Source organism: Daphnia carinata, chromosome 4 (assembly GCF_022539665.2).
Source record: "Daphnia carinata strain CSIRO-1 chromosome 4, CSIRO_AGI_Dcar_HiC_V3, whole genome shotgun sequence".
NCBI classification, from domain to species: domain Eukaryota; kingdom Metazoa; phylum Arthropoda; class Branchiopoda; order Diplostraca; family Daphniidae; genus Daphnia; species Daphnia carinata.
Window position 1 is genome coordinate 6,035,835 of NC_081334.1, and position 16,012 is coordinate 6,051,846.

General features: G+C 41.2%; 1 protein-coding gene across 1 annotated transcript; it reads right to left on the reverse strand.

Annotated features, from left to right (window-relative positions):
* Window positions 1-11,374: 11,374 nt before the first annotated feature.
* On the reverse strand, window positions 11,375-15,943 carry LOC130687257 (receptor-type tyrosine-protein phosphatase R-like). Its single transcript, XM_057510404.2, has 7 exons — window positions 15,474-15,943; window positions 14,378-15,415; window positions 14,048-14,312; window positions 13,703-13,960; window positions 13,441-13,616; window positions 13,182-13,322; window positions 11,375-12,711 (listed from the first exon to the last, which is right to left on the reverse strand). Exons 2-7 carry the CDS (start codon window positions 15,397-15,399, stop codon window positions 12,615-12,617), a joined length of 1,959 nt encoding a protein of 652 aa, XP_057366387.1. The 5' UTR covers window positions 15,400-15,415; window positions 15,474-15,943; the 3' UTR covers window positions 11,375-12,614.
* Window positions 15,944-16,012: the final 69 nt, after the last annotated feature.

Here is a 16,012-nt window from a genome sequence, read left to right on the forward strand (position 1 = left end):
AAGTCTCGTCGCTCATTATACAACCATCTCTTCAAGAAATCTATTACGCAAGCAGTTGGGCTTTAAATGTGGTTTTTTTTTCTTTTTTTTCAAACGAACGCATTGACGTCGGGTCTTGTAGGAAAGGACATCGATTTGTTCGTGGGCTCTCCATCCACGTATAACATCAAACGACAAATGGCGAATTGTGCGAGTTACATACGGACAAAGTAGTTTTTATTTGGACTCGGACCCTTTTGTTTTCTAACAGTGTTGCCGAAGTCCGAGATTATCTCGTTGGATTTGTATAGGTCTATATAGCGTTCATACGTATATATAAAAGAAAAAAAAAAACAGAACATATCTTGGTAGGCTATATAACATAATATAAGGAGACGGGCCCAAAGAAAAGCCATTACTGATGTAGTTTGTTGGCTTATGCGCGTGTTCCCAGGGTGTGGGGCTTCACGAGAAGCGAAAACATGGGCGCTGCTTCATCTACAAGAGTGCCCACTTGTCTTTTTCTTCTTCAACTTTTTTTTTTTTCTTCCTTTATTTCTCAACTGCTGCTGTCATAATTCTCTCGAGAAACGTCCGCGTTCGACCAACTTCTCTTCATCGTCTGTCCGTCTTCTTTTTCTCGTCGTCTCTTCTTTGACGTTTGCGTTTTCTTTCGACCCATCAAGACAATTAAAACGAATCGCTTGAAGAGATCCGATTTTGTGTGTGTGTTTTCTTTTTGTTACTAACGTCGTCTTTGCCCTCCCCAGAAGGTTCCCCCCCCCCCCCACGGGGCTCACCGGAAGATTTGGAGGACCTCATTTCTTTCTTTTTTTTTTTCCCGATGAGAATGACGAGCCGAACTCTATAGTTTTTGATAGAATTCTGATGAATTACAAGGAAAAAGAAAATGATCTATTTCATTCTCTCCTACGGAGCATAGGAAAGAAAATAGGGAACACGGAAATCGATAATGCTATCGTTTCTCCCGCTTTTTTTTTTTTTTTTTTTATTTTTGTTTCATTCCTCATTTGCGTGTGACAATTTTCATTCGAAACTTTTGAACAGTTCCGCCTTTATTATTTAAAATGAACTGTAGGCTTTGTAATGTTCAACTGCAAAAGACGTTGCAAGTTGAAGCTGGTCGCAAAAATGGGAAGGCCGTTCATCACGGGGTTACGTCTCCAAAACAAGCGCCCATTCCTTATGTCGACCGAGTCGCATACATCAAATTGGATGGCATCCTCGTTTGTTAATGTTACATCTGTCGGACAGAACGGCTGACTGATTTTTTTTTTTTTAAGTAATCCTTTTCTCTCCGCCTAACATTAAGATGATGATAACATCCATTCGATCGATAGTAAATAATATCAGCATAAAAGGTGTGATGGTTGAGGGCAGTCATTATTTTTTGAAGAGACATGTCTTGTCTTGTTTCGATTTTGCGGCTTCAAACTATCGTGTGTCTGTGTGTGTGTGTGTGTGCTGATGACGTTTGTGCTTTGCGCTACTCACTGGGCCTTGATTTTCAATGAGGATTAACGACGAGAGGGATCGGTGAATGCGATGAGAGAGAGAGCCAAGTCAGTCGATTCCCAACTTTTTTCTGGGCGCTCCGTTCTCTTTGCCCTTTTGCTCCACGACGTTGTGCCGTAGAAAGATGGCCGTTCTATCTGTCTGCACACTTCTCGTGTTGGCTTTGCACGCTCTTAAAGCCGCTTACCTTCTTTTCTTCCCACGGAAAGAGCCATCAATCCCTTCTTCTTCTCGAGACTTTGAGCGCACGGCGAAGGAAATCAACGCGTTCTCTATACGCACAGATTTATTCCCACTTGCTTCAACGATTTAGCCCCCCCCCCTTTTTTTTTTCTTTCTTAAAAGATTTTTTTTTTTTTTTTTTTTGTTGACTTGTTCCACCGTTGCCTCTGACTGCTTAAAAGCTACTCCCATTTCTTTTTAAATGTATCAATCGTTTTCTCGTAGTCGTTTTCGATGTTTTTTTCGTTAAACTTGCATGTAACACTTAAAGACTTCCTGAATGAGGGAAACAACAAATGGGCAAAATGTAGCTTTTTTTTTTAAATGTATATGGATACGTGCTATGTGTTCCAGCGTATACATATTGAGTTCCATCCGACTCGTTCAGTCGTATGTGTCCGGAACCCGGATAGGAAAAACAAGTTTTGAATGCATACGACAAGCCGCTTTTTGTATATCAGAAATGCTGAAAGGCACTACACACTGGAACATTTCGCTACACTGTGTCCAAAACTATTGAAAGAAAAGCCTGTATTGAAGATGGGTCCTTTCATCACTCTATACTTTCTTAATTGGAAAATGTTATGACAAACGTTGCCTTTTAGCATTTCACATATAACCTAAAAGCTTGACGCAATTTCTCGCTTTTTTTTCAACAGAGTGCAAAGTTATCCTTAAAATCCATCAACTAAAAACTAAAGATTTATAGACATCACACTGCGGTATAAAAACAAAATTGGGACTACGTGAAAAAGAAGACTGATGACATCGCTGTCAACGACGCCGTGTTTCTCCCTGTAATAAATTTGCGTCCTCGATGGGAATAGAAGCGAAAATGGGCACTCTCTCTCTCACTCTCCGTGTGTGTGCTACCGCCCTCAACATTTGAATACAAATAACAGGATCATCTATATAACATGCAAGTGCTTTTCCCCTACGTAGACTTTGGTCCACTTTTTTATGTCTCTCTCTCTCTCTCTCTCTCTCTCTCTCTCTCTCTCTCTCTCTCTCTCTCTCTCTCTCTCTCTCTCTCTCTCTCTCTCTCTCTCTCTCTCTCTCTCTCTCTCTCTCTCTCTCACTGTCTACAGAACGCGAATGGGTATAATGGCAGCCGGGGGTGTACATAGCGTTCACCGTATCTCGAGCAGAGTGAAAATCCGTGTTACCCCGACAACGACATGTAACTGTATTCATCCCTGGGATTTAATTTCTTTATTTTATTTACTTTCTTTTTTTATTTTGGCTTGAGGATGAGTTTCTGTTGAGGGCGGCCAGTTCAAGAGAAGTTTTAAAATGTCGGAAAATGCAAGTGAAAGTGGATGTAGATAACAGAATGGATTGCGTTCACCGTTTTCAATCCCCTTTTATTTATTATTTTTTTTTTTTATCGTTAAAAAGCATAGGAGTGGGTGGATTTGGTTGCCCAGGAACGTGGGGGATCTCTGCGAAAAAAAAAGGTTTGTTTGTTTTTTTTCGTTTTATCCAATGATCGATTTTGGTCTTTGACCTTTATTTATTTATGTTTTTCCTGTCGAAGGCGCAGTAGTTATTCGTGTGCAACTTGTGATTGTAAACTTGACAGACACAAACTCTGCAGCGAGCTATAGAAAGTTGACTTGTTCCGTGTCGAATCGCCAAACAAACGCAGGCAGTTGTCTACAAATTGCCGTCGATTTCTTTTTCGTCAAGCATAGTATAGACAACAAATCTAAAAGAATATCTAGGACGCACCAGATAGGCATCTTGACTTTTGATTGGATCATCGTGTTCACTTGATATAAGGATGGCATGTCTATATATCAGTAAAAAAAAAAATAAATAAATAAAAAAGGTCGACTTAATACTGACGTAATATCGCCTACGCTCGCGCGCGTGTGTGTATGTGTATAGTGCCAGTATATATATCTGTACGGTACGCCCATTGGTGTGTGATTGTCCAACTCGATGATGAAGATAAGGTCGCGTGCCGCCGTCTCAAATCCCATCCATCTTAGCCCAGCTCCGGTGACGCTACGCTCCACAGCTCACTATCCTCGACTCCAACTCTATTAAGGACTCACCATCACTGCCCCTTTTTTTTTTCTGTTGTGTTCGATAGCTCTGCTAGGCACCTCTCTTTCTTAGGACTTTCTTCGTTGAACAGTCGCTCGCCGCATGTGCGATACATACGTAAAAAATAGATCGGCGTGCGTGTGATTGCGTCGGCTACCGGTAGAGAACAATCGTGTTGGGCTTTTGGCGTGTAAACGAACGAAAATAAATAAATCAAAATGTTTATTTATTTAGTTTTTGGTGTGAAGGACGTCAACGAAATGGGGTGTTCGCTGATATCGAATAGATTCGATGAATGGAGAGGATTTTTTTTTAGAGGGAAATTCGGAATTGGTGGAGGAGGGAAATGACCGGCAGTGAGGCCATTAACTTCTTGGCATGAGGACGGACGACAACAGCGGGTTCGATGATTTCTTTTCCAGAGCCAAAACAAACAAGGGACCGATACATTATTGATCCTTTTTTCTTCTTTTTTTTTTTTTTTTTTTTGGCTTTGCCCTTTTCTCCCTCTTTGTCTTCTGTATATAAATGACGCCACAAAAATATATAAAAGAAAAGGGGACGGGGGAAACAAGCGGAGGGGAAGCAGACATAGGAGCGACGGATATAGATCCGACGAGCCATTCCGGTTTCGGCCTGTTGGCGGATTTGAATGATGATGATGGTGGCGGTGGTAGTGGTGATGGTGGTGTTATTATAACAAGGACCTTCTCTCCCCTATCCCTTCAGGCATTCCCTTGTAGGATTCATCCAACGATCTACCGTTCTCATCTTTTTACTGAACCATTTTTTTTCTTCGTCTTATTTATTTTTTTCTTTTTTTTTTTTTTTGCTCCCTCCATTTATTTGAATCCATCGTAACTATCATAACGATGGAAAACGAGGAAAGACGAGAAAGTGAGAGGGAGAGAGAGAATAAGATTGCTATCCGTGTTTAACAGCCTGGAACCATCCAGCCCACTGGCTCCGGCTACGAGCAACAGCGCAAGAGGAAGGGTGGTGATGACGTGCGCAACGTCACTATAAAAAAAAAAAAAATTTGGGGTAGGTTTTATCATCGGGCTGTGAGAAACATGATTTTTTTTTATTCCTCGTGGAAAAAAAAGGGAATTGCGAATTTTTTTATTGCAATGGCATTTGTTTTAATGGCGGATTAGATTTTTTTTTTTTTTTTTTTAGAGGTATTATCGTCTTATTGGGGTACGATTTGTGATATGCCGTTGGCTTGTGCAACGTGAAACAAATGCGATGCACAATAAAAGGACATCAAAGAAGAAAAGTTTTGAATTTTGATAGGCTCCCGCCAATAGGAGAAAAATCGGGTACTAAATCCACCGGAAGGAAATGGAGAGATGAGAGAAACTCGTATATAAAAAAAAAATGGATGGGACTGGTTGTAAAAAAAAATTTGGTCCCCCTTGTAAAAAAAAAAAAATAAAAAAATAAAGAAAAAGAGTTCGGCTTGTTGAGGGATAACGGGGAAGGGGGCCATCTTATTTCTCAAGATAAAAGACTCGATCGATTTTTGTTGTTTCTCCCATTTTATATTTTTCTTTTTTGCACGAATGAAAATCGTCTTCGACGTCGTTCACATGCCGATTGTACGACGGGGAGGAAAGGGGTGAAAAGCTCCCCCGTTTGATGGCCTCTCTATTGCCCTATAAAAAGAGAAGAAAAAAAAAAAAAAGAACATCACCGGGGCATATCTCAGCTAGTCTCAACATCTTCCTTTTGATTTTACCGTGTTTGATGGCGATGCTGTGCCATAGTATGCGTGAGTTCCAGCAGCAATACAGGGACTCAAAAGCCCAATGGTTGAAATAGGCTGGAGGCAAGATTGAAAAGACACAGTAGAAGGACTAGATGGAGAGAGCATGCGATCTTTAAATTACATGTTCCGCATTTATCCCGCCATCCCCTTTTTTTTTCTTCTTCTTCTTTTTCCGCATAATTTACGAAGCCCAGAGATGGAGATGATATCACGATAAAGGAAGGAGGAAGGGGTCGTTCTCTTTTCCATCTCTGTCGCCAAATCGCAGTAAAGAATAGTCTGATATATATTCTTTAAAAAGAAGGGGAAATGCAACCCCCCCCCCCCCTAAAAAAAAAATAAAAGGCAAAAAGCCCGACATGGTTCCCTTCTTGCCTCCTTGGTAATATATATACATATAAGGGAAGACCCTCCGCTTCGCTGAGCGTGTTCCATCTTCCAAGTTGCACAGACACATATCCGTGCACGCAGCTATAGCAGTTCCCTGGGTAACAAGGTAGTATAACAAACAAGGTTAGAGAATATCAAGTGGAGCAAAGGAGAAGGGGGGATCCTTATATTTTTCATAATAATGGGCTGCAATATATCCTTCCGCATGTGGCTGTCTTTTTTTTTTTTTTTTGATTTCCCTTTTCCAAAAATGTTTGATCACTTTCCTTTTTTTTTTTTTTTGCCTGCCGGTGTTCTGCTTTCATTTGAAAAGATGCACAACTTTTGGATTGGAAATTGATTTCATACTAGATTCTAATTTGAGAAAAGAAAAGCGACTCTGTATACGCCCACCGGCAGCATCCCGATGTGCGTTCTGCCGAACGTAAAAGGCACGTGTGTTGCCCTTTTATCACTCAAAAGAGGGCAGAAGAAAGCCGTCGATAGAGGGAAAAGGTAAAAAAAGGAAGAAGTTTCAGGATATTATGAAAAGAAGGAAAAAGAATAGATCAAAGTGTGGCTTGGTTGGCCGGTGTAAAAAAAAAAAAGGGGGGGGGGGGGAAAGAAATTCACCGGTAGACTTAGAATGGGAAAAAAAAGGGAATGTCGAAGAGCATTTTTTTTTCTTTCTGAATGGAATGAAAAAAAAAATTGAATATCATCTATGGTTATAGGCGGTGAAAGAGTGTAGCGCATAAAAGAAGAAGAAAAAGTAGCTTTCCTTTTGGTGATTCGCCACCATTTTCTAAGGCTATTGAACAGATAGAAGCCGATATACATATGCCCTATGTATATACTATCTTTTTCTTTTTCTGGAACGAATCAAAGTTCGTTTTCTTTATTCACCCCTCTCTGCTATCCCGCTTTCCCCCCCTTTTATTGGCAAAGGACAAAATGTTGCAGTGGATCTTCGGGAAGGATGTCCTCAACGGACAGCCAATGTCTTGGGCTGTGGAGAGGACATACTCTTTTCTCTTCGATTTAAAAAAAAAAAAAAGGGGGGGGGGAATCATCCATCTGGAACCGTCATCTATTGAGAGGGTCTTGTAATGTTGATGCCCCGTCTCTAGAACTTTTTCTTTTCTTACCCCCATCCGTGCCACAGTTTTTTGAATGAGAAGCAATCAGTCAAAGTCGTCAAGGCTTCTATTTCACCTAACGCCCCGGAAAACTTTTTGCCTCGCTCTTATTGGTGTAAACCTTGTTTGCGTTATTTTTTTTTCTTTTTTTTTTTTGGCTCCGACTTTCCGTGCGGGGAGGACCTTGATGACAGCCCTTAGATCATCATCGACGATAGATATATAGCAAGCCTTATTTTCATTTTCCCTCTTTGAGGGCATGAAAGACAAGGATCTCTACAATTTTTCCACTGATGCATAAATGATGTAGTTGGACAGGTTAATTCTAGCGCCATCTCTGATTATCGTAGCTATATGGACTTTGTGTAGAAAAAATGTGGGTCTATATTTATCTTCTAGAAACAGGATGGAATTATGAGATACGAGCTCGTACATCATTTAATGTAATGATGTTATGTATGAGCTACTTCTCTGTTCCATTCGAATATTTATATCTTGTGCTTCAACACTTTTTTTTTGGAAAACGTAGCGAATGACGATTGAGGAGCATCGCATTTCGCTACCATAAATTTTCGCCCCGGTTCGTGTTAATCGGATAAATATTAGACAATTAGGAAGCAGGGGATATCCGTCTTTTGCTTTCGTGGAAGGGGGTTAGTCGATGCAGCTGATGCACACGAATATAATCTATGAATGATTGTAAAAAAATGTATCTTTGTGATATTCAATATAGCGTATAGACATGTTGGGCGTGCTCACATGTTTTTTCCCCCTTTTTTTTCTCCTCTTTATCCAGAACCAAATCGATAACAGTTTTCTTCTACGTCTTTGTAAAACTGGCAAACGTGAATGATAAAGTAGGGTTTTTTCCTCTTTTTTTTTTTTTTTTTCCTTATATACATTATCCATCGGTTTATGACTTAGCTCTACCTCTTCTATCCATAAGAAAAGAGGCATATCATAAACTTGTGCTGCGTGATTTATTTGTCTATTTCTGAAATGGGCTCGAACGGCTGTGCGCGTGCATTATCTGAAATGGGGTAAAGAAAAAGAAAAAAAAAAAAGAAAAAACCTTTGCATATCCTTTCGCGTTTGGCACTCTTCAGCCATTTTGAAATAATTTGTCGTGAATTATTTATGAGTTATTTGTTTGAAATTCGATTGAACGATCGGGTCCCATTTTTCATCGGCTAAAAATGCGTGTATCCCAATCGGCATGCAACTAAATGGATGACCTTCGGAAATGAAGAAGAATGGCCGGATATCGGATTTAAATTATAACTGACATGCAGTGAGTCATGTGCGTTATTCCGTACCACTCGATGTTAGCTTGTACAGCAGAGTTACTTTTCCCCTCCCTTGCTCGTTATTATTTTCGACCAGTGCAGCTGCACAATTCCCGATGCCCTGTAGCGTCTAACATCTATCTGCGTCTATCATCGTTCTCGAATTTCCTTTGAGATGTGGCAGGTTTTTTGGTAGGGCGGAAATGAGATCGGCAAGACAGCACATCTAAGCTGATGATCTCTAGAGGTATTACGTATACAAACAAAAACATATAACACAACTCACTAGAACCTTTTAATGGGATGCCTAACAATGCTATCCGATACCCTGGGCATCAACAGAGACGCTCCCGAACAACGAAATACGTGAGCTGGGTGCTGGTGGATGCTCCTGTTTTGGCCGGTAGAGAGATCCATTTACGATAAAAAGAAAGGCCATTTATATATATATATAAATTTGTTTTCTCCCTCGACAGAGTGCTGCTTTGCACGTATATATAGAACTACAGTTCTTTGTTTGCACCGTGAGTTTTTCTTCTTCTCATTTTTCTTGGCTCTTTCTTTCATCTTCTTCGGCTCTTTGTCTAGTCTTTTTAGATCCGATAGGTTTTTTTTTGCCACCTCTTGTTCCCCTTTTTTGTGCGAGGGTCTCATCCGTCAACCTGTCTCGTTATAATACCTAATCCGGAATGATCAAGCCGCGGATGCAAGAAGGGAAATAAGGGGGGATAAAAAGCAAACCTTTTACTGGCTAACCAGGAGTTTCTTATTTGATTTCCCAAATGGTCCGATCCATCTTTTCTTTTCTTTTTTTAAAGTTCACTCCTTCATTTCCTATTTAATTCTTTCGCCACTTTGTTATTTAAACCTTTTTCGCAATTCGATTGCAGTATCAAGTTGATTGCGTAAATGAGTATTGCTATTAGGCTCTTACCCGAGCAGCGCAAGTTGAGAGTGGCACGCTGGGAATGGAGAGCGTACTTTGGTTTCATTTAGTCACGACGCTGCGCGTTGCCATGTTGTCAGGTTACCGTTTAAGAAGCTATTACAAAGTGAAGTTAAGGCTTGATAGGATCGCTACGTTGTGCTTCGTTTTACATGGATAACTTTCCGGAGACTATTAACTTTGCCCTTTTCGCTTTTTTTCACGACTTCAAAGGGGAGGAGGAAATTTTGTAGGCCATTATAAACGAAAACTAGGCGGCTGCAAGATAGAGCTTTAAATATTTTAACGCTATTTTTTTCTTCGCCATAAACGAGTAATACTAGAAGAGTGGTCCTATGTGCTACTATATTGGCTAGTGTGTATGCGTGTGGGCTCATGTTTTATGAAATAGGATCTTTTTTTTTTTTTTTTTTTTGCCTGTCGGCTTTCTATGGCGTTTCAGATGCGAATGCGATGTAAAAAGCCAGACGGCGGGGAGATATAGAACGGGAGCAATTTCTCGTTTGGCGCTGCGGTTCACACAGCCGCGAGAAAGCTCGTCGAAGTAAAGCTGCTTGATTCGATTGTATATCATTGATTATATTCAAATCACACGAGGCACTGTCTTTGCTTCCACACTGAAAAAAAAAAAATCCTTTTGATCTCATTCTTCTTCCTATAGCTCTGTAGATGCTGCTGGATATATGTGTATAAAGGCATTGATCCATCAGTCCCCACCCCCCTTCCTTGTGCTTCTCATTTTTTTTTTTTTAGCAATCATTTTTTTTTCCTTTTTTTATGTCTTCTACTTGTGCTTTATGGCATAAAAGGAGATGGATCTTTGTTGTTGTTAATGTCTGCATCGAAGACCTAGCTTCCGTCGACACCCACCGCAAGGGCGCTATAAGGGTGCGGCATAATATTACTAGTCTGTACCGCTTGATTTGCGTCCTCTTCAAAATCAAACAAATGCCTCATCACGGCTTCGTCGACCGAACGCCACGCAAACTCGATTTGCTTGTACTTATTGGTGTGAATCGTGTGTGTATTGTACTATAGCGATGGACTAGTCAGCTGTTTTCATCATCTTTGCGCGTATGTTTTTTATTTTTTTTTTTTTTTTATGTTTTTGTTTGTTCCGTTATTCATCTGCTTTAAAAATCAGGGGGCCTATTCTTTGCGCAAGTGACGAACTTGCGCCATTTTGAATCACGGGGTTCATCGGGAGTTTTCGTGATCGAAAAGGATCTATAACGACACCTCCATTCTTTTTGTGTTTAAGACTCTTTTGTCTTTTAATTTTTAAGTGATATTTTTTTTTCTTTTCTTGGCTGATTGAAATTTTTTTTTTTGCTTGTGTGATGTTATACAACACAGCTCGTGTTTGCTTGGCTGGCTATCACATACAAACAAGAGCAGTATATGTTTTCCCAATAGAAGCAAATCAATAGATGCATTTGTATGTTTATTTAGAAGGGTTTTTGTATGTGTGGGACCTCATTACAAGACTGATGGGGAACGAACGTTCAGCTAGCGGCACCAGCTGTTCACGTTTCTCGCCCGTCAAGAAAAAGACAAGGAGATACAAAATAATAATAATAATAAAAAGTGAAGGAGAAGATTCGGTTGGTGGGCGGACGGGGTTTGGCTGGTTGTGTTTAGTTCGCGCCTCATTAGCATTCAAGTTGGAGGATGTTTGGCGGTGGCGGAAAGCCCTCTCCGTCATTAAAGCTAACGAAATTTTGAATCGAGCGCTCACACGCGTGCTCGCTCGCGTTCCGCTTTGCATCCACTTTGCATAAGCTCGTTCTACCAAACCTTTTTTTCCTTTCTCTGCTGAGAGAGAAACGCGACTTGACGAGACTAGAATATTTAAATAAATAAATAACCAAGTCCCAACCTTCGACAAACCGGGATAAAATTTAAAAAACAAAAACACAATCCTGGAAATTGTGGGAGAATAACATTCCCTTAAAAAAAAAAAAAAACGCGGAATTGTTGCTTCTTATTTATTTGAAGTGTTTAATTTTTTTTTCCGATCGCGATCACGTTTTTTAAATATCGATTTATTGATTTCTGTCGCTCATTGTTGTGGTTGCGTCTATTAATAATATATATATATTTATATTCTGGTGTGGATAAAGAACATGTAACAACATTATCGTTTCATGTTTGACCGAGAGGGGAAAGAGTTAGAGCGACAGAGCGACATTAGTATGCAACCAATACGCCGCATACGCAACATAATCACACGCACACAAACGTAAATTCAAAAGCAGGCAGAGGCAAAAGGAAGTGACGGCAGGATAGATAAACATACACAACTTGCTCCCTCCACGCGAATCGTTCACGGTGACGTTAATAACTGAGACATTGTGCGTTTTTACTCCCGATTTTCTATCGGCCGTAAAAACAATGCGCGACAATTCAAAGCGACAAGAAGATTTGCCACTATTCTTTTTTGAAATAGTTGGCAACAGCATTGCAAAATAAAGAAAGTGCTCATGTGTGCAAGGGTATTAGTATAAGGATCGGCACGCAGATTTTCATTGTAATGAGATCTACAGTACGTTTTTTTTTTTCCTCCCAGTGTTGCAAACGATCAACAAAAAAAAGTGATACGAACAAATAATAACAGTGCGGTATGAGAGAGAAAAAAAGGGGGGGGGGCAAAACAAAAGATATTCGTGGCGGAGGAAATCGTCTTTTTGACGTTGCACTGATCATTTTTTACGTGTTGCATCGTATTTGCATATCGTTTCAAATACTCCTATTGTTAATATCATTTTTTTTTTCCTTTTCTTTTTGTCAATTTGAATAACTTTTTTTCCCCTTTTTTTTTTGCTTGATTGGTACGAGAGAAAACAAAGAAAAAAAACCCGTTTGAAATGTTGAACAATTCGATAGAAAGTGGCGGTGGCGATCGGTGGCGGATTCGTTCAGGTACGGCTCTTATTCGAAACGTGCAGAGCCAAAACAAAACAAAAAAATAGTTATGCAAATATCAGGAGCAGATCATCGTTTTTTCAAAGCGTCCAGGAATGGGGCGGGAAGAGCATCAAATCTAGATCTTTTGTTTTGTTTTTTTTGCACTGTTTTTATGGTAGAAGAGAGCTGAAATGTGGCGGTAGGATGGAACATACGGTCTCCCTAATAAACTTCCGACATGAATCATTTGTTACCTGTGTGATACAACACGTAGATGAAACTGGAAATGGTTGATGCGGTTGGCTTGCTTTCATTTTCTTCTTTATCTTTTTTTTTTTGTGTGTGTGTGTGTGTGTGTGTGTTATAAAAACCCTTTTGTCGAGTTGCAAGAAACCGGTGCTGGACCATTAGTCGCCAGCGTAATCGGAGAGAGTGCTCCGTTCGAACAAACACAGCCCGCGGTGAATAAACTCGTACTGTTCGGCTGTCTGAACCATTCCTCCTCTGCACACACACACATACGATCCGCCATAAAAAGAATGACGGATTCGAATAAGCGACAACAAGAAAAACAAAAAAAAAAAGGGAAAAAAGAAAATTGTTATTATTGTGCGGTCGTAATGAGTGCAGTTGTGTCGTCAGCTGGTGACGATTGCTGCCGACAATAATAATAATGATAATAACAGGAAGGAAGGAGGGGGCGATAAAGGGAAGAAGAAGATATACAAACTACCAACGCAAAAAAAAAGAAATCAGCTGATGGTGTAGTTTGTCGTACGAAAGAATAAGAAAGAAAAAAGGGAGGCCGGCAAATATTTTATCGTCGACTCCGAAAATGGGTAGGCGAAAGTAATCAGTTGTCAAGCTCGTATAAGGTCTTATACTTAGATATAAAGTGGAAAGCGTCCCCCAGTGAGCGCGCAAAAGGAGAGAAAGAGAGGAAACTGACGGTGAAGCACGTCTCGCTAAATTACCTGTCACAGCGTAGAGCGCAAACAATTCCAAGGATGTCGATTTTGTCTTCAGCTACGAGTTGACTCAGACCTTGGCAAATGGCGATAAAACAGCCAGTACGACCAACTCCGGCACTGCAGTGAACGACGATCGGCCCCGATCTGAATGGGCGGCGGTGTGTGTGTTTACCGTTCAAACATCAACCAAACGGACGGAGAAGAAGTGGGGGAAATACATTAGAAAAGCGTGATGAGAAAAAAAAAACGTTTCTTTTCATACTCGATGGGCGGTGAAGAAAGAGGAGACGACAAAAGGAGACAGCTCCTTCCGCGTCGCATCGATTCAATAGTTACAGCCAAATCGACCAACGTTCGAGGATTGTCGGGTGTTTTGTGATCGGGCCAGTCGGAATACCAATAGTGAGTAAGGTGATGAATCTCTTCTTCACCATCACGCTAAAATGGGGAGGAAAAAAAAGGAACTCCGTCAATCAATCGTTTCATTTTTTTTTTTTTTTATCTGAGGCGTGTTAAGGACAGACCTTCAGCGACAGCTGGCGTACAGTACATCCGGAAGCTTCCTCGATAGAGTCTAAAGTAACGATAACATCACCATAGCGACTCGTTTCGCCATCTGCTGGAAGATACGGCTCGCACTTGGCTTTCCCAGATTCCACCAACTTTGTGATCATTACGATGGCTGGCGCCCGTTCCTCCCAAACCATCTGCCAAAAATCACTGATGGTGTTGTTCAATGGTCCCTGCGTAGCTATATAAGCGCGTGCATCTCCATTTTCAGCCTGAAATATGCGAGGTTCACAACGCAATTCCGTTAGCATTTTGTTTTCAATTCGATTTTGACGGACTTGAATTTTGGAAATATTTACCCTGATGTAGTTGGCATTAATGTAACCGCTAGCGAGATCGCATGAATTTGTCGTTACGGGAAGCTTGACACGACTTTGGGGATTGGGCAATACGTAACGGTAGCGGTTTTTCACCGAGCAGCCAGACACCTGTTCAGAAAGTTCAGCTGCATTGTTGGGAATGGACCAGAATTCGGCATGTAGACTCTTAACGTCTTTCAGACAGGACTGAAGTTGCCGACGATCCATGCAATTACCTGCCGTCAAAAGAAATTGCGCTGCAGAGCTGCAACAAAAACAGGAATACAGTCATTTCACGTATTTACTGCAATAGTTACAGTTAGAACAAACCATTCTCTCGGTGTGACGACAGTTGGTAAAATATTCGTTTCGATTGGCTTGTTCACAGCGATGGTCAAAGAATGATTTGACCCTCGCCTTTCTTGCAACTTGCGACACTTTTGCGGAGTGCATGGAATACTGGACGTGCTCATATGTTGTTGCTCTAAAGGAGACGAATCGACCAGCTGCCCGTCTGGTCGTGGAAGTAGCTCGTCGACGCTTCGATTAGCTTTGAAACACTTTTCACGCAGCTGAGATCGGCTGCGAGCTTCGTCTAAACTCTCCGACTTGGTCAGGAAGATGTCGGCGTTAAAGACGAAATGGTTCTTTTTGGACTTGAAACTGTTTCTGAGCGATTCCAAACTTGCATCACATGGGATGGGAGTCGTAGGCTCGGCCGTTGGGTGCAATTCTTCCGATTGCGTTTCTGTTAATAGTAAAGCTGACATGTCTGCTGCGAAGTTCTGCTGATTATTCTGTTCGGTTTCGGTCCAAGACGACTTCATTTTGGTGTGTTGTTCATCTGGGCTCGTTTCCGAAACCCAGGAGCACAGAACAGCATGTTGAGCAGGGGTAGAAACCAAGTTGGGTTCAGGTTCAGCACTAGTAACATTATTGTGGTTGGTTCCAGTCTCTGCTGTGAGCAATGAGTCCTGGCCAGATTGCTGCAGCAAAGGAAGATGCACCCATTCTTTGGCTCTGGTGAAGAAATAGTTTTCTTGAAAGTAGTTGCTCCGCAGAGAGCAACTGAGCACAACTAGGATGATGATGACTCCCGTTAGAAGACCGATTAACCAGATGTGGTCATCAACAAGTGTAGAGATGAACTTGTCCACCCCATAGTCTTCTTGTAAACTTCCTTGAGTGAAGAGAGCTTGAGGTTCATTATTTGAGTCTACCATGGAGGAGGATGAATCTTTCGGACTGGTGAATTGTTGGTCGGGGTTGGTGGTGGCTAACGAGTTGGCAGTGTCATGACCAATGTACAATTGGTACAAGCTCAATTGGCTTTGTGTGATTTCAGGTTCCATCCAGTTTGGCCACAAGCTGTACGAAACATCAACGATAATATGAGTTAGTTTTTTAAAAATGCAATTAAATATACCGTTGGCACTGTGTTCAGGTAAAACAAAAACAAAAACAAGAGGTGGTGACTTAATCGTCGCCGGCCGTTCGAGAGCTCAGAGAATGGTTTCAAGCGGAGTAAGTTGTAGGGAAAGGGTGAGCAGCGAATGAATGAACAGCTTATGAATGAATCCCAAGGTTCACTGCCAGTTTGTGCGCCTGGGAGTTGCGTACGCGCGTAACCACTTTCATCGCTCACAATGGCCACCGCACACTCGTCACGTTGGCTTGGGGAGCCCTTCCTAAAAAGGATGCCCCAATAAGATTCACATAGGCTGAGGTAATAATAAAATTGGTTTGGTTAATGTTTTCTAGTTGACAAGTCTCTCCTAAAAGACCCGTCAAACAAGACATAAACAAATGGCGAGCAGAAGATAATAATGTCTTCTGTATAACATGAGCCCTTGGGCAACAACAACTATCACACAAAACCCATCCCCCCGCTCTCAACCTTCAGAAAAATCGACATTGCCAGTCCACATTTCTGTGCGTCGGGTTTCAGCAAAAAGAAAAAAAGAA

Bases quoted from the DNA above. Each gene is read 5' to 3' on its own strand.
- LOC130687257 (XM_057510404.2), bottom strand. From the start codon at position 15,399: ATGGAACCTGAAATCACACAAAGCCAATTGAGCTTGTACCAATTGTAC. The intron at 14,313-14,377 runs GTTTGTTCTAAC...TTTTTGTTGCAG, and splicing joins GTCGTCACACCGAGAGAATG to CTCTGCAGCGCAATTTCTTT. The intron at 13,323-13,440 runs GTATGAAAAGAA...CCGCCCATTCAG, and splicing joins CTTTCTTCACCGCCCATCGA to ATCGGGGCCGATCGTCGTTC.